The following is an 18,230-nucleotide window of genomic DNA, read 5'->3' on the forward strand; positions in this document are numbered from 1 at the left end:
AATGATAGTGCGTTAAAGTGAAAATATACAAGGAGAGAAGATGTGGAAAAGGAAATAAAGGAAAAATTATTGTTGGGAAAGTGATCAAGAAAAGTAAAGCAAAGGGGTGAATTACTGGAAAGTAGTCTCTCATCTCATCATTTGTCAAAAGCAAACCTTTGGAATTGACAGCAACATATAACCGGTATCAATCAGTGCCGGAGGGTATATTTGCACTATTTTTATTGCGTCAAGGATATACAGATATTACTTTTTTTAACAAGAGATATATCTATTAATTGAGGAGTATATTTGCACCTATTCCCAAAAAATTAAAAATCAACCCATTTGAAGGACAAAAATCAAACTTCAGCCCAGGGCAAACCATGCAATTAATTAAATGAAAAGAAAGTTAAACATCTGTCCAATTTTTGACAAAGTCAATAGACCCAAATAAAGAAGTTGGAAATTAACCCTAAGCAGCAAAATAAAAACTTAACCTAGCTTTATATTATATACAGATGCCCCTTTGCTTGTTTAAATTCACAACATGTTTTTGTATTTGTTCTTTGCTTGATGCTTTTGTTTCATACGAAATTTATGGTTGATCCAATTCTTTTTGTTTCGGGTCAGTGTTAAAACAGGTGGTTTGCAAGGGCGGAGTTAAGATTTTGAGTTTGTGGGTTCTCGTTGTAAATTAAATTACTTTGACATATTTAATGTTCAAAAAGTATATGAACTATCACTTTTTTCGAGTTTCACTTGCGATTTAGAGCAGATATACTCTCGTTAAAAAATAGTGCATATATGCCCCTGGCGCTACACAAATGGAGCAAATATACTCATTTTGCTGCCAGATTAAAAAAAGTCATTTAGCTTATCCTTTAATTAAGAAATATCATGTGACTTTAAAAAAATAAGTATATCTATTTTTATATTGGACTTATTTTCTAAAGCCACGAGATAATTTTTTTTATTAGTGGGTTGTCTCGTTCGTTTAAAAAAAAATATCTTCTTGACTTTAAATAAAAATAAGTCTATTTATTTTTTTAAATGAACTAAATCCGACGACTAGAAAAAAATTATGTCACGACTTTAAAAATCACAGTCCAGCCCATCTGAAGGGCAAACCGTGCAATAATTTGGGATCTTTTCCCATTTGAAGGTGTAATTTTGACCCATATCCGTAAAAGAAGGTTTTCTCCACAGAATTTGCAGAATGAAACAAAGTAGGTTCTCTCCTAATTTGTTTGTTTCAATTCTCCACACAATTTTCTTTGTTTAGCACTGTATTTGAATCTTACAAAATGGAACCTTGCAATAATACTGTGTGTGTGCTGATGGAAAATATTAACAACCTTCTCTGAACTTGCTTGAGTTTTTTGATTATTCTGTAAGTCAAGGTCTATACCCCCAACTTACACTCTCATCTTAACCGCTCAAAATTTTAAACCTGAAAATGACTAGGTGGCCTTCCTCGTATTGACTACTCCAAAGCTACAGTTGTAAAGCTCAGTATTATTGAATAGAGGAGCAGAGCAAAAAAATTCTTGATATCTTCTCTACCAACTTAATTTGTATAATTTTTAGTGCAGAAATGGGTTATCAAAAACTTGCATTGTTTCTGCTATATGTAGCCTTTCTCTGTCAACTTGTTTCCTCTTCATCCTTACCTCATTTGTGCCCCAATGATCAAGCCCTTGCTCTTCTTCAATTCAAGCACATGTTTACCATAAATCCTAATGTTTCTCTTTATTCTGAATGTTTCAACTACGCAATAGACCAATGGATATATGATTCATATCCGAAAACACTATCATGGAACAAGAGCACAGATTGTTGCTCATGGGATGGAGTTTATTGTGAGGAGTCGACTGGACAAGTGATTGAGCTTAACCTCTGTGGCAGCCAACTACAAGGCAAGTTTGATTCTAACAGTAGCCTCTTCCAACTCTCCAATCTCAAAAGGCTTGATTTGTCTTTTAATGATTTTTCCGGGTCGCTCATTTCGCCTAAATTTGGTGAGTTTTCTAGTTTGACATATCTTGATTTGTCGAATTCAGATTTTTCTGGTCTAATCCCTTCTGAAATCTCTCATCTTTCTAAATTACACGTTCTTTATATATGGCATACCGATCCATCTGGGCTTAGATTAGGACCTCACAATTTTGAACGGCTCCTTAGGAACTTGACCCAACTAAGAGCGCTTGACCTTACCTATGTGAACATCTCTTCCATCATTCCTCTAAATTTCTCTTCTTTTTTAACAACTCTACACGTTGTGGACACACAGTTATTTGGTATATTGCCCGAAAGAGTTTTCCACCTTTCCTACTTGGAATCTCTTTATTTATCATCCAATCCCCAGCTCATTATTGGGTTTCCCACAACCAAATGGAATAGCAGTGCATCTCTCATACAGTTATCTCTTTGCGGCGTGAATTTTATTGGTAGGATACCTGAATCATTTAGCTATCTAACTTCTCTGCGATGGTTGTACATGACTAATACCAATCTCACAGGGCCTATTTCTAAACCTATATGGAATCTCACCAGCATACAATGGTTAGATTTGAGCAATAACAGTTTCACTGGCAAAATTCAGGATTTCAAGTCCAAAACATTGTATTCAATTTTTTTAAATCACAATCAGCTGCAAGGTCCTATTCCAAAGTCACTTCTAAACCAGCAGCACCTACGAAATCTTTTTCTTTCTCAAAATAATCTCAGTGGACAAATTGATTCAACAATTTGCAATCTGAAAAAATTGATACTACTAGATTTGGGAAGTAATAATTTGGAGGGATCAATCCCCCAATGTTTGGGTGAGATGAGTAGGCTTCAGGCTTTGGATGTGAGCTACAATAGTCTAAGTGGGACAATTAATACAAGTTTTAGAATTGGAAACACACTCCAAATCATTAAATTGGATGGGAATAAGCTACAGGGGAAACTGCCACGGTCTTTGATCAATTGTAAAAACTTGACACTACTTGGTTTAGGTAATAATGAGTTGAATGACACATTTCCAAATTGGTTGGGAACCTTAACTTATTTGAAGATTTTAAGATTGAGATCGAATAAGTTGCATGGCCCTATAAAAGATTCAAGGGCTGAAAACTTGTTTGCTCAAATTCGAATAATAGATCTCTCATCCAATGGATTTAGTGGAGAATTACCGGTGAGCCTTTTTGAGAATTTCCGAGCTATGAAAACAATTGATGAGAACAATGGAACCCGAGAGTATGTAGCAAAAACTGGTTTTTACACAAGTTCTTTGATAGTGACAACAAAGGGATTGGATATTGAACTTCCTCGAGTTTTGACTACAAACATAATCATCAATCTCTCTAGCAATAGGTTTGGAGGTTATATTCCAAGTATTATTGGAGACCTCATTGGGCTTCGTACATTGAACTTATCTCACAACGGCTTGGAAGGTCATATACCAGCATCATTGCAACATCTCTCTGTACTTGAATCGTTGGATCTCTCATCTAACAAAATTGGCGGAGAAATTCCGCAACAGCTTGCATCCCTCACATCACTTGAAGTCTTAAATCTCTCTCACAATCATCTTGTTGGATGCATCCCCAAAGGAAAACAATTTGATACGTTTGAGAACAGTTCGTACCAAGGGAATGATAGATTACAAGGATTTCCACTCTCAAGAGATTGTGGCGGTGTTGGTGGAGTACCACAAGCGATAACTCTAGTCGAGCTAGATCAAGGAGAAGAAGGAGATTCAGCAATGATCAGTTGGCAGACGTTTCTCATGGGTTACGGTTGTGGTCTAATTGTTGTACTCTCCCTAATATACATAATGTTGGCAACCCAAAATCCAACATGGTTTTCGAGGATGGTTGAAGAATGGGAAGACAAGATTATTACAAGAATGCAAAAGCACAAGAAAAGGAAATAGTGTGTTACCTTGAGGTATTCAACTTGATCTTTATCCTTCAGAAGTTTTTTTTTCCCTTCAAAATCAATGTATATATTCTACCTGCTTCATCCTTAAAGCTCTTAACTTTAATTCTTCATTTTTGGAAATTGCAGGATTCAAGTCTACTGAGTTTCTGGGATGCAAATGAGAACTTTTACTTTCCTAGTTTGTGATGTTTCATAACGTGTTTGTTACGCTGTGAACAAAGAGATGAGTTTTCATTTATGAATGGTTTGTTACATATTCAGCCTATATTATTAGTTAGCTAATTGGAGTCAACTGTAACGTTCAGTTAATATGAAGTTATCTTATCTTTTTCTTAATTGCATTAAGTAATGTCAACAGCATGCTGAACGCTTAACTTTTAAAACTATCCTTGATGATATGATTGATTGGCTTAAATATCCTTATGTGTTAACTCAATGGATAGGATTGCTCTAAAGTAACTCAGGACTAATAAATCTGTATGCATAGGAATGTTCAAGTTTTGGAGCTTTGCACTTAACAAAGTACGTTCTCTCTTCTCTTTTATCTCTCTATTTATTTTTGTGTGCCCCTTTGTTTGTTTCAATTCTCCACAGAGTTTTCTTTGATTTAAATGGAACAATATCAAGTTAAATGGAACCTTGCAATAATACTGTGTGCTGATGGAAAATAAATTAAGATATGGCTTACACCTTGTGGTAAACATATTAGGAGCAACTGCAGAATTAGGCTCCTTCCCCGAACTTGATTGAGATTCTTGATTGTATAGAGAAAGCAGACTAAAAAGATTCAAAATTTGGAATATCTTGATCTATATTTAGGTGTCAAAGTCTTTAGCCTAGCTTTATACAAGATACAATTTCTTGGCGACTGAAATAGATCTGATCTATAATTTGGCAACCTATCTGGCTGAGACTGTGGTATCTGATTGCAAACCCATTGTTTACATCCAAGTAGATTGACAATGGATCCAGAAGGTGATGTTAAGTTTAGTTCTTGAAAGGAACAAATAAATACTCCACCTTTAGCTTGTTTATGCACAATTGCTCTTCAGATTGGCGTGATGATATCAGTTCTTGTCATTTTCCAATTTGGGTTTGGTGTTTTGATCAGTTAATTTGTCTGTGATGTTCCACTACCTTGTGCTCTGTGTCACTATCAGGTTGAAATGTTTGTAGTAATTTGTCAAGAACTGAACTTTAATGCTTTACAATTGTTTCTATTGAAATGCAGAAGTTGTTAGAATGTTTAGATCTTTGATGTGAAGCTTAATTTAGAATTGTTTTACTAAGCTTGAGTAGAAGTAGTTTGTCTGATCTTGTATGATATGAGATTGTAGCTTGCATCATAATTTAGCAAGCTTAAATATAAGTCCGGAAGTCTGTCTGACTGTGCTGATTTGTTTGCATAGGGAAAGACCTTAGGTGTTCAACTATGTCAGATCTGTGGTGATGGTGTTGGCACTAATGTGAATGGCTTGTCATTTGTTGCTTGCGATGTCTGTGCCTTCCCTCTTTGTAGGGCATGCTATGAATACGAGAGGAAGGCCTGGAATCAATCTTGCCTACAGTGCAAGACCAGATACAAGAAGTTATGGATGATTCTGATTTGAGCAATTGAGTTGAGGATCTAATAGATCAGTCAAGACTTGTTGGCCAAGAGAAGTAAGAGCCCTTAAGTTTTTGAATCTGGTGCATGATTTGTATATGCTGACAGGCAACTTTTTATATAAGGTGATAAGCTGGCTTTGCTAAAATAATTATTTCCCTTCAAGAGATTATGCTTGCAGTTAACTTGCCTTGATCCTAAGTGACAAAGAACACACTATAAGAGAGAGAAAAAAAAAAGGAGCTGCATCTTCCTAATTTACTGAATGATTTGAACGGCAATTAACTACATTAAGTCCTATACTATACTGATTGGAGATCTTAACGTGCTGTATTATTTCCAGACCCCACTTGTGGGATTACACTGGGTGTGTTGTTGTAATGTGTCGTATTAATTTGATTGTTATAGGAAGTCCTGCTATTAGTTGTGAAAGTGTAGAAGATGGTGATGCTGATGATGGTGCCAGTGATCGTAATTACTCTTGTGAAAACCTGAATGAGAAGCAAAAATTGGCTGACCGTATGTTGAGCTGGCACGCGACTTACGGGCCGAGTAAGGAGACTGGTGCTCCAAAGTATGATAAAGAGGTCTCCCACAATCATATTCCTCTGCTTGCAAATGGAACAGATGTATGATTTACAGGTGCTAGTTTTTCATATTATTATCTTCCCCCTTTCCTTGATTGTCTTGCCTGGTATAAGTAATTTATTCAGTGACTGAATGCTTGTTGGTGTCTTACCTTTAGGTTTCTGGGGAACTGTCTGCAGCATCAGCAGAATGCTGTTCAATGGCGTCTCCTGGACCTGCTGGTGGTGCAAAACTCATCCATCCACTTACATATTCAACAGACGCTAACCAATCACGTAAGTTCCTCGTTTGTTCTACAAGTGCTTACAGAATTATCTGTTCTTCACTTCTGGTCTAGATTTTTGAGGCATTACTTTGCTTATTTTGGCAGCTAACATCAGGGTTGTGGATCCAGTAAAGGAGTTTGAATCCCCTGGACTTGGCAATGTTGCTTGGAAAGAAAGAGTTGATGGCTGGGAAATGAAGCAGGATAAGAATGTCGTGCCGATGACCACTAGCCATCCTCGTTCTGCTCCTCCTTTGGAACGAGGAGTTGGAGATATTAATGCTAGTACTGACATTCTGGTGGATGACTCTTTACTGTGAGTTTTTTTTAAATCTTTTAGCTATGTTGATGTATTTTCTGGTTTCTAAGTGTTTGTTTTGGTAGATCATCTCTGATATCTCTCTTTACAAAGAAAAAGGAGGAGAAGAAAACAGAGTATCTGTATTCATGATATGTGCTGAATCAGCATTCTGATGGAATGTTGAAGTGGTTGTTGAAGCATTCGAATTTTGTGTTGTCCTTGAACGTAGCTCGGGTTTCTTCTAATGGTACATCTTTGTTGGTGCAGCAATGATGAGGCTAGACAACCTCTTTCAAGGAAGGTGTCTATTCCATCATCTAGGATAAATCCTTACAGGATGGTCACTATCCTCCGGCTTGTCTCTGTATTTTCTTGCACTATTAACGAACCCAGTGCCCAATGCATTTGCATCATGGTTGTTATCTGTAATATGCGACATTTGGTTTGCAATATCGTGGATTTTGGATCAGTTCCCCAAGTGGCTTCCAGCCAACCGCGAGACATATCTTGATAGGCTTGCTCTTAGGTTAGAGCTTGATAGTTTTCTCTTTGATTTTTCCCTTTTTTGTTTTGCGCGTTTCCATTTTATCTGTTATACTCAGTTTTAGTCATGATGTATGGTAGGTATGATCGTGAAGGAGAGCCATCACAATTAGTTGCTGTTGACATATTTGTTAGTACTGTGGATCCTTTGAAGGAGCCTCCTCTTGTTACAGCAAATACTGTCCTGCCCGTTCTTGCAGTTGATTATCCCATTGATAAGGTGTCCTGTTATATGTCTGATGATGGTGCTGCCATGTTGACATTTGAAGCCCTATCTGAAACAGCAGAGTTTGCAAGGAAATGGGTTCCTTTCTCTAAGAAGTACGCATAGAACCACGAGCTCCAGAGTGGTACTTTTCTCAGAAGGTTGACTACTAGAAGCATAAAGTTCAAACATCATTTGTAAAAGAACGTAGGGCAATGAAGGTCAGTTTTAGTTTTTGCAGTGTCTTTTGTTGTTTTACGTTTGTTGTGTGCTCATAATGTTTCTTGGAATCATAGAGGGAGTATGAAGAGTTCAAAATTCGCACCAATGCCCTTGTTGCAAAAGCTCAAAAGGTCCCTGAAGAAGGATGGATAATGCAAGATGGCACACCATGGTCTGGGGATAACACCAGGGATCATCCTGGGATGATTCAGGTAACTTTTAGTTCTTCTTTGTTGGATGTGATTTTTAGGACAAACGATATCAGTGTTGCTCAATAACTCTTAACTTGCAGAGGATTGGATCTTACTTTAGTCCACTAGTTTTGACATTGGTCTTGCGCACTTCTAATTAGCTTTCTCTGAAAATTCTAATTTCTGTTAACTGCATTGTCTCTGTTATTTATAGGTTTTGTTGGGACAAAGTGGAGATCTTGACTTTAAGTTTGGACATCCTCATCATATACAATGACTGTGCAGGTTCGCGTGTCAGCGGTTCTCACTAATGGACCTTTTATGCTCAATCTGGACTGTGATCACTACATAAACAAAACAAAGGCGTTGAGAGAGGCAATGTGCTTTTTAATGGATCCTAACCTTGGAAAATATGTCTGCTATGTTCGATTCCCTCAGAGATTCGATGGTATTGATAGGAACGATCGATATGCCAATAGGAATACAGTTTTTTTCGATTTAAGTTTGAACTTCAGTAACAGCGAGTGATTTATACTCAGTCAGAGGCTAGAACAGTGTTTATTTCAGTTCATGCACTTTTATGCTCAGATTAATTCATGTGGATCTTGATGTGAAATCACTGTTGTTTGTTGAACCAGATTAACTTGAGAGGTTTGGATGGAATTCAAGGCCCAGTGTATGTGGGTACTGGATGTGTATTTAATAGAACAACTTTATATGGTAATGAACCTCCTATTACGCCAAAGCATAAGAAAGCAGGGTTCCTCTCTTCCTGCTTCGGTGGATCAAGAAAGAAGAGTTCTAAATCAAGTCAAAAAGGCTCAGACAAGAAGAAATCTAGTAAGAATGTTGATCCCACTTTGCCAATATTCAATCTGGAGGATATAGAGGAGAGAGTTGAAGGTATAGTTTAAATTACTAATCTTTTCAGTTCATGCTTATTAATGTTATCTTTGTCTAAGTATTCGCCAATTCCAGAATGATCATTCTGATGCTTATCCTGTCACACCTTGCGCAGCAACTCCTTTTTTAGTAAGTTAATTGGCAAATCTATTGCATCAGGGAAAAAAAGAAGGAAAATTGCAATTTGCTAAATGTCTCTTGGATTTAGATACCAGTATTTTTTTTTTCCTTCTTAAAAAAATATCTACCCTGTTGTTCATTACTTCATATTTCCTCAAATATTCTTTATGAAATTACTTCTGAACTGGAAATAGAAGATAAACCCTATCTTTAGTCAGTAGTACTTGTAGAGTACTCGGAACACACCAGGTAATGGTTGATCAACACTGAGAACTTTGTCCTATATTATTTTGCTGTCTTTAAGAGTGAACAGTGTGTCTTTTCCTGCCTTCTGGAATCAGGTTTGCTGTTGTCCAATAAAGGAAGTCAAAATTGAACTTGTAGAACTGTTACATATAGACAAAATTGTCGTTTCTATTGTGTTGGACTTGCCTCTGCAAAGAGAAATATAGATAGGCTTGGAAATTTCTCCTTAACCTTTTTAAAATGGACCTAAGTTGAGACATGTTGAAAAGAGGAGATGCACATGGAAATTCTTTACACTGTTGACTAACTTGTAGAAGATTAATCAAACCAATTGTACTCTTAACCTTTATAATAAACAAAAGGTCAATCAACCAATTGTGCTTCAATCCATAGTGTTGCTATAGGTATTCTCCATATTGCTTTGAATTTCTTGGCCTTATCTGACCTCTTTTTATGCTTTCTATTGAGCCAAGGGTCTTTTGGAAACAGTCGTCCTACCTTGGTAGGAGTAAGGTCTGCGTACACTCTACCCTCCCCAGACCCCACGTTGTGGGATTTCACTGGGTTGTTGTTGTTGTTGATGAATATGTTTTTGTAAAATTTGTAACTCCTAATTGACACACATACTACAAGAAGCCAAGAAGTATTCTAGGTACACATACTACAAGAAGCCAAGAAGTATTCTAGGTACATGTACACTTACGTGATTTCTGTTGCTTGCCCTCACTATTTTCTTACTAATTAATAAAGCAGGAAAAAAATTGGTATGCAATATCTTTGTAAATGTAACCCATCTTCTTAAAAGTAAATGCTTGTGAAGAGTTGAGCTTTTAATTGCTCCTTGATTAGCATGCTAAAATTGTAAGCAAGAAATGCAACTCATCCTAGGCAGTTAGACACCAGTGAGACCTGAAAATGACTAGGTGACGTTCCTGGAATTTGATAGTAATCGCTAACAGGAACTTTCCTCACCTGTTTTGCCTGTTGAGAGGGCTAGATGTTAGCTATATCGTGAGTTCAGGATACAGGTTAGAAAATTTGATAGTTCTGTTTGGAACGAATGTTGTGAATTTGGTTTTTCTCATTGTGACGAATTGATTTTCATGCTTTGGTAGCCAATTAGCTCTCAGAGTCACAACTGTTTGGCACTGTTTATATGGCTATGCAATTGTTCTCTTCATGCTTATCCACACTTTTAACTTGTGTTTATCAATTGAATTGAGTTTTTTGTTACATTTTTCTATTTTTATATCAGTGATAAATATAATATCGCTTGCTAATCTCTGTAATGATTTGTATGTTTAATCATTCGGAATTGTTTTTGTTGCATGAAACAATATGGTAATCACAAAATTGAAGATTCCACTCGCTCTGTACATTTATGTGTATGTGGTGGTGGATAAGCCATTTGCAAGGGATTAGCAGAGAGTTTTTGAGAACCAATGTATATGAAAAGGTGGTCTTTAGTTGATTATAGGTTTTTTTTTTATTTCTTATATTTTCTATTTGTTTATTTAATATGTAAGAAATTATTTTCACAGTGGAGTACACAGTACCACTTATAAGGCGAGAATTAGGCTTTGCTTTTGTCTGATAAGAATGTGTCCTTGTTGGTTGTTGCTACAGGCTGTGTCAATGTTGCAGTGACTGTAATTTTCGTTTCTAACGTATCTTCTTTTGTATTAGGTTCTAACTCTTGTGGATGATCTAATATTGGTGTACCTCGATTGGAGCTCAAGATCAACAGAATGGTGACTTTAGCTCCAACTTAATTACCAGTTATGCTTGATCTTGAAGACCAAGCCAAGCAACAAGATCTAAGCCTTGGAGAAGGGCAAGTTCATTATATTCTCATTCTCTCTGATTTTTTGTTAAACCACGGATAAATATTGTACTACCTTAGCAAAATTCCTGTCGAAGCTTCATTTTTAAAGTGGGATGGGTCTGAGGTGGCCGAGAACAAGAAGTTGTCCTACTCTTTGTGAACTACGCATATATAAACCTTTATATTTTAATCTTTCTCGCCTTCTGTTAGTTGTAGAAGTCTAAATAGTGACATAAGAAATAAGGGCGCATTTCCTTTCAGGCAAGTTTTTGCGGCTGTAGGATTTATGTCGCCGGCTTCTTGTGGTTCACCTATCACTGGCATGCTTTTTTCCTACATGTTCTTAGGGATTAATGCTAGATATGTTGTTGTTTGGCTTTTGAAGACAATAAATTGTTATGACACCAGGGGATGGTGCGCTATTTCCTGAAAAGTTTCCTGCCTTTTCCGTGGAATTGCGTGTCTCATATCGACCATTTGGAATTTCCTCTTATTGGGACATCATAGTGCTGCTGCAATTCCTTTCTCTACACACATAATCTTGATGTTACTCTGATTTTTTTCATATCAGGTATGTCTTTTGCTCATAGGTGGACTAATCGGGACAAAGGCTCCACATCCATATTCACAATAATCAAATTCCTCGCAAAAGTGCAGCGAATGGATTCCCGACTTGGTTGCTGGCGATTGGAGCAGGAACCCTCCCTTTAGGAATTCTCCTCATTGAGCTATTCTTCATCACGTCTAGCGAATGGCTCGGTCGTGTTTACTATGTTCTTGGGTTTCTCTTGGTATTATTGATCCTATTGATAGCTGTCCGTGCTGAAGTATCTTTGGTCCTGACCTATATGCATCTTTGTGTTGGAGATTGGAGATGGCATAATAGTTTAAATTCATTTCAAAAGGTTGTATAATTGTTCCAATTTTCATGTTTCCTTGCAAATGCTTAATTATTTTCCCGTGTGTGGATTAGTTTCAGGGATCTGACAATGAATTTCGAAGTGAAGAATACGAATTCCTAAAGATGGGGGGATGGATGAATGATTCTTTTAGAGTTCTTCAGGATTACATTGAAAGACCTGAACTTCTCGGATTAATATAAATTGCATTGTAGCAGTCGTTGAATTTAAATTTTTAGCTTCGTCTATGCGAAACAACCTTTTGAGCCTTTTTAACGGCATAGAATGAAGATTATGATAATGACATTGGTTGTGGCTACCAAGATTGGCTAATTATGATAATGACATTGGTTGTGGCTACCAAGATTGGCTATAATTGTCGGGTTGATAATGATCTGCAGTTTCATGTAAATGTACTCTCTTTAATATATATACTTCCTTGGCAATTTGATTTTACAATGAAAAGTTATAATTTTATTTATCATTTTCCTTATGTGAATTGTTCCCTTGGAAGGAAATCGGTTCCTTCTTCCATTTGAATAGTACCAAACAGGCGAGGATGATTTTTGAAAAAAAAAAAAAAAGTACTCAACAGTTTTAATGACTTAAAAACGGTGTAACTATCAATTCATTTCCTAGGGAAGTGGAACTTCGTCCAACAAGCATGAAGATTTGTTTCCCTTTTGCACTGTTATTTTGGTGTTTAATCTATATATTTTCTAAATTTATAGCTTTTGAATTTAAATCCAAGTCCATCGATTATTCTTAAATATCAACTTATTTTGACTTGAGTTATTTACATTTCTTTATTAACTTTTGGAGAATTGAACCAGTTGTATTGAACTAGGAAGAGAATGAAATTGATTCCGAACACTAAGCTTGTATTTGAAATATGTAGCCACTGCTACGTTATCAAATATAATATGTGGTTTAGTTCTCTTGAATAAGATAAACTATTTACTTACACCCTCTTCCAACCCTTTATATCCATTAATGAAAACTTCAAAAAGTGCAACGAAACAGGGTGTTGCATTAACCCCAGAAGGCTATCTTGACATTGGCAAAATACGATTAATCGAATTTATCTTGGAATAAGTTTGCTTCTATTCACAGTTTTATTGCACCACTGATTTTCCTTTTTCTTTTTCTCTTTATTGGATAATGATTCAATAACTATGCATTATTCTTGCTAAGATGGTTAGCATAGGATATTACTAACCATCAAATATCTTTTGAATTTTAGGGGATTCATGTATCACAAGCTTGGAAATTTTTTAGTTGAACATTTTTTTTTCCTTAAGGACTGCACGAAGCGCGAGTTAATTTCCTAGTATGAAAGTAAAAGGAGTGAATTACTTGAACAAGTGGTCTCTCATCTTATCATTTGTCAAAAGCAAATCTTTGAAACCGATCAATCAGTGGCGGTGAGGATTTTCACCAGTAAGGTTCATCATCTACTATACATATATATTTACAGAAAAAATGATCACGTATATTAAGTGTGATTTTCTGGCAAAGGGGTTCGAATGAACGCCCCTCTAGCTCCGCCACTAGTAGCAATTGTTAAATGAAAATTGCTCCATAACAACATGAACGTCCAACAGTCACTAAAGTAACAAATGAAAAAGAATTGGTTAATATGTTAAGTACATGTGTTGATTCTCCTTTCAATCCACATATATATCACAAATCCATGCTGCTATATAAGATTGCAATACAAAATCGAAATTTTGATAACAGTATTAATGGAAAAAAATCGCCATCTCCAGCAATATCAATAAACCTTGACAGCTTGATCATCAGCACCTTCGTCTTCATCTACAGCTTTAGCAAATGGATTCCCCCCGATATTTACATAATGGCTCCCCAAACGACCCTATTTCCTTGTAGTTCTGAGGGCACTCCATTCTCAAGTTTTGTATAAGGAAATGATCTAAAAGGAGCTCATCATCGGAGAGAAGATCCTGATAAACCAACATGTTTGCATATGAGTTTTCTCTGTTTCTACCTCTGAAGAACTTGCTTAAGAAAAACGCAGTAAAGTGCACCCGCTTTTTTTCCAGCTTTCTAACAACTTCCTTTATTAGGATGTTGAGCAGGACCACCAGTTGCACGACTTTATGCAAAATAGCCGCTTTGATTCACTCGTCTCTCTTAATTTATTGACAACAAACCTGAGCTGAGAGAAATTAAAATTTCGTTGAATGATAAGGCCGACATTTGCACCATCACAGGATCTAATGGACCATGCTTCTAAAGTCACTCTTGAAATTGCACAAAAGTAGCCTTTATTTCTCTTTCACAAGTCAATTTTGCTAAGAAATTAGCAAAGTTCTCTATTCATAAAGTTCAAACAAATTGAAACGGAGGGAGTAATAGTTAACTATCTCCTATGGCCTATTCAACTGATAAACAGAAATTGGACGCAACTTGAATCTTTAGATCATTCCATCAAAAGATCGACAACACATCAAGAAACCATGGACCAAAGCAGCAGCAAATTGCCCAATCAACTTATCACGAAAAAAAGACTATGATCTCAGAAATGGGAATCTTCAGATCCGTAACTCAAAAAATCTAGTATCTAACAGAGCCTCATGGTCTCAGAAGGATAATCTTCTGTTACTATAATCAATAAATTTAACATTACAAGCCTCTCGTGATACCAGACTATAATATGGAGCAAAAGGTGTCACAAAATTAAACACTTACATGCCGCAACTATGAAGATAAAGCATCGCAACTTTTCATCAATAACGTCCGTACTAGAAAGAGGTTGATAAGGCCATTTGAGGCCACCACAAACTAGAAAGATGCCATCTTTGCCAAACACCCAGGCTTTTGGTTCACTGATAAGAGCACACCTGATATTTAAACGGAGAAGGGAAAATCGATAAGTCCATTATACAGAGAGTTTGAAACTTGTGTTGGCTGGCTCTCGTGAATTTCTAGGTTATTTAAAAAAAATACTATCAGAATCAAGGCATTGATAATCCTGAAGATAGATTTGTCGTCATGTTCTGCCACCGCATTTTCCTCATTTTTGTTCCTCGTGTCCTGGAAATCTTGTGCATGTTATAAGATACAATTTCATGTTATATTACTTGATGACATGAAAGAAAAAGAGCAACAGAGACATGCAACACAGTGATAAATCCAGACAGCACTAAAATATTTGCAGAATCCCATTCCAACGATTTTTTTTTTTTTAAACAATATCAAGGTGATACTGTTAAAAGTACACAAGAAGGCACTGGACTTGGTTACATTAAATAGCTAAGCTGTCTAGAAAGTCCAACAAATTATGCAAATTATGGGTTGCTCATAGCGCTTTGTGTCATTTAAATACCTAAAGAAGAACTTGAGAGTAAACTGGTAGAATTCTTGTCACGACCCAATTTCTGATCAAGCAGTGACTGGTACTCGGTGCCTTAACTTGACCGAGCAGATCATCTCGGCTTTCTAAAATGTTCTTATTTAAGAAAAATGTGTGACTCAATGCAATTCTCAATAAAATAAATAATATATTTGAGTCTCACGTTCAAGTAAACATTTTGAAAATTTATATAGATTTGTTTATACACTTTCTTATCATTGTACAACATAATGCATAATGTGAATACATAACTCAATTCTAAGACTATCGATGAAGCCTCTAAACTGAAGATAGTGACTACATAAAAGAACTAACTGAATAGGAATATGTGTCCCCACCGAAAGGAAGAAGTGGAGCTACCAAAAGCACGGGAGGTGAGGGATCTCTAGCCTATAGTCTGCTCGTTTGCAAAATTGGTCCCTACGTTGTACTGCAGACCAACGTAGGTTCCCAAATGAGAATGTCAGTATAATCCACCGTACTCACTGAGTCTCAACATCCCCCTCACTAAAGTTAAAACACAATTTAAACAAACATGTATGTAATAACATAAACTCTGAAAGAGAACGATTCATATAAACTCATCATGTAAATAATATATCACATTTAAGCTACCACTAATAAGCATTTCTTAGTTAAGTACATTCTTTCATTTTGTAGCTTTTAAATAGTTCCAGTCGACTGAACAACAATTAGTAACCCTTTATACGACTACCATTCATGTTGTACCTCATTATAGAAACTTAGCAACCCTTTATACGGTTACTCATAGCCCTTTATACAGCCACCAAGTCTTTTGTGTCTTATTATGAAAAATTAGTAACCCTTTGTATGGTTACTCATAACCCTTTATACGGTCACCACTATATTCATGTTGTGCCTCATTATGGCAAAATCAGTAACCCTTTATACGGCTACTTCTAACCCTTTATACGGTTACCATATGTTCATGTTGTGCCCTTGTTATGGCAATATTAGCAACCCCTTATACGGTTACCATTATATTCATGTTGTGTCTTATTATGGCAAATTTAGTTACCCTTTGTACGGTTACTCATAGCCCTTTATGCGGCCACCAAATCTTTTGTACTTCTTTATGCAATACTAGCAACTCTTTGTACGGTTGCTCGTAACCCTTTATATGGTTACCATTTAACTTCAACCTTAGTAACCCTTTATACGGTTACCATTTCATTAAATAGTGGATTAAATATTCAAGCTTTCAGCTTTAACAATGTTATAGTACTTAAAGCACATCATGGCGTTCTTTACTTCAGAGAGAAAAAAATGGAAAAAATATCAAATTGTTACACATTTCATAATTAGTGTAAAGAAACTTCAAATTTACATAATGTCATCAACAAATATGAACATGAGGTCATGGTTTTGAAAGCTTAAAAGAATACTTCTTTCATTAAGGATAACATGTAACGCTTAACTTAAATAATCATGGATGTTATGAGCTTACTCACTCTAATTAAACTCACATTATCATTCAAAACATTTAATCAAACACCTTATGGGCCGAACTTTCATGAGAAAAGAACTTTAGTAAAGGCAAGTCTTAACTCACCTCAAGATTCTTCCTTCCTAGCCTGTTAACTTCTACGCGTGCCAACAACAATCAACCATTCAATCTACATAATAACCAGGGATCAACGCAATCAATATTCTTAATTCGTCGTAGTAACTAATTGAAGCTGCAACCAGCATTTATTCGGCAGGTAATTAACATTGTTGCTGCTTTTGGACAATGATATCATCGCCTTCTTAATTGTTCTTTGCCGACATCTCTTAGCAGGTCATTGAAAGATTTTATTTCTATCAAATTTTGCCTCCTCATATTTGCACTACCCTAGTTTACTTGTTTTTCTCTTTTTCCATTCCCCAAAACCATCTGTCACATGAGGCATTGAAAGATGGGGCCTTGGCCCACTTAATCTTTAAAATTGTCATCCAAGACCATTTTGATCCATATATTATATGTAATGTGTTCATTAGCCACTTTAATTAATTCTTCAACTCTTACCATGAACACATTGATATATTCCTAACACTTTAGGCCTTGTGGGTCCTTATACCTCTCGGGTGCATCAATTATGTCATTAACTCGTTGTTACTAAAATTTAAGCATAGGAAATCTTACGGAGCTTTACAATTCTACTCGTTGATAATAAAATCTTTAGGGATCACGTACAACACACAAACACATGATCATAGTAAAACATGTGAAACTTGCAAGAAAATTGGAATAACAGTTGAAAGCACATTAAAATTCCTAAAACATTTCCAAAATCTTGTGTACTTTGAAATAGAGAAAGTATTCATCGATATTGGTCAACCTACAATAACTGGAATAGCGACGATCACAATGGAGGTGGTATAGCAATTGAAAAGTTGGAGAAACAACCTCGGATACTAAGACTCAAATACAAGCAGAGGTGAAACTAGATATCACTATTATACGGCAACAACTATATCTTAGTCCCAAACAATAACTTGCATACTGATAAATACAAAATCTGGGAGTGCAAGTAATGTTCAAAGCCCAAAATAAGATAGACACCGACACAATTGAGTGATGGAATTGCTAGTTACCGAAATCCATATGGATTTGACACTTCATTTAGGAAGAAATCAAGCAGAACAGTATCGTTGATCAACTATTGTTCAGTTTAATTGATTAGCAGACCGCTCCATAAATTCAAAATTTCGGGCCAAAGAAAAAGACTACGGAAGTAGAAAACAAAAAGAGATACCTCGTCAAACAGAATTGGGAACCATGCAACTTCACAAAAATCTACAATTTTGACTGCAGCTTTCTTTAAGCGGTGCTTCAACCTCTGTGCAAAAATCTATATGCAGTATTGCTGATTTTAATGAGTCGAGCTAGATTTCATCACCAAGCAGACTAATGGACAATTTTGCAAATAAAACTGTGGGCTGGAACCTTGTGTATTCCATCATATAACATTGCTTTTCTCAAGGCAGCAGCATGGTCCAACCTCTCAACGCCAGCATAAATGCTAGA

The 18,230-nt window shown here is 36.1% G+C and overlaps 1 protein-coding gene and 1 pseudogene across 3 annotated transcripts; both read left to right on the top strand.

Moving 5' to 3' along the window:
* Nucleotides 1–1,083: 1,083 nt before the first annotated feature.
* On the top strand, nucleotides 1,084–4,245 carry LOC132625156 (receptor-like protein 9DC1). 3 transcript variants are annotated; one of them, XM_060339981.1, is made up of 3 exons: nucleotides 1,084–1,208; nucleotides 1,761–3,915; nucleotides 4,036–4,245. In XM_060339981.1, the coding sequence occupies exons 1-2, from the start codon at nucleotides 1,199–1,201 to the stop codon at nucleotides 3,899–3,901; spliced, it is 2,151 nt and encodes a 716-aa protein (XP_060195964.1). In that variant the 5' UTR covers nucleotides 1,084–1,198; the 3' UTR covers nucleotides 3,902–3,915; nucleotides 4,036–4,245. The 3 variants fall into 3 exon arrangements, with proteins under 3 accessions (XP_060195964.1, XP_060195956.1, XP_060195969.1); XM_060339986.1 differs by having other exon boundaries at nucleotides 1,092–2,000; nucleotides 2,502–3,915; XM_060339973.1 differs by having other exon boundaries at nucleotides 1,091–3,915.
* Nucleotides 4,246–4,871: 626 nt separating this feature from the next.
* On the top strand, nucleotides 4,872–12,040 carry LOC132624238 (cellulose synthase A catalytic subunit 3 [UDP-forming]-like; annotated as a pseudogene).
* The last annotated feature ends 6,190 nt before the right edge of the window (nucleotides 12,041–18,230 follow it).

This window comes from Lycium barbarum, chromosome 2 (assembly GCF_019175385.1).
Source record: "Lycium barbarum isolate Lr01 chromosome 2, ASM1917538v2, whole genome shotgun sequence".
NCBI classification, from domain to species: domain Eukaryota; kingdom Viridiplantae; phylum Streptophyta; class Magnoliopsida; order Solanales; family Solanaceae; genus Lycium; species Lycium barbarum.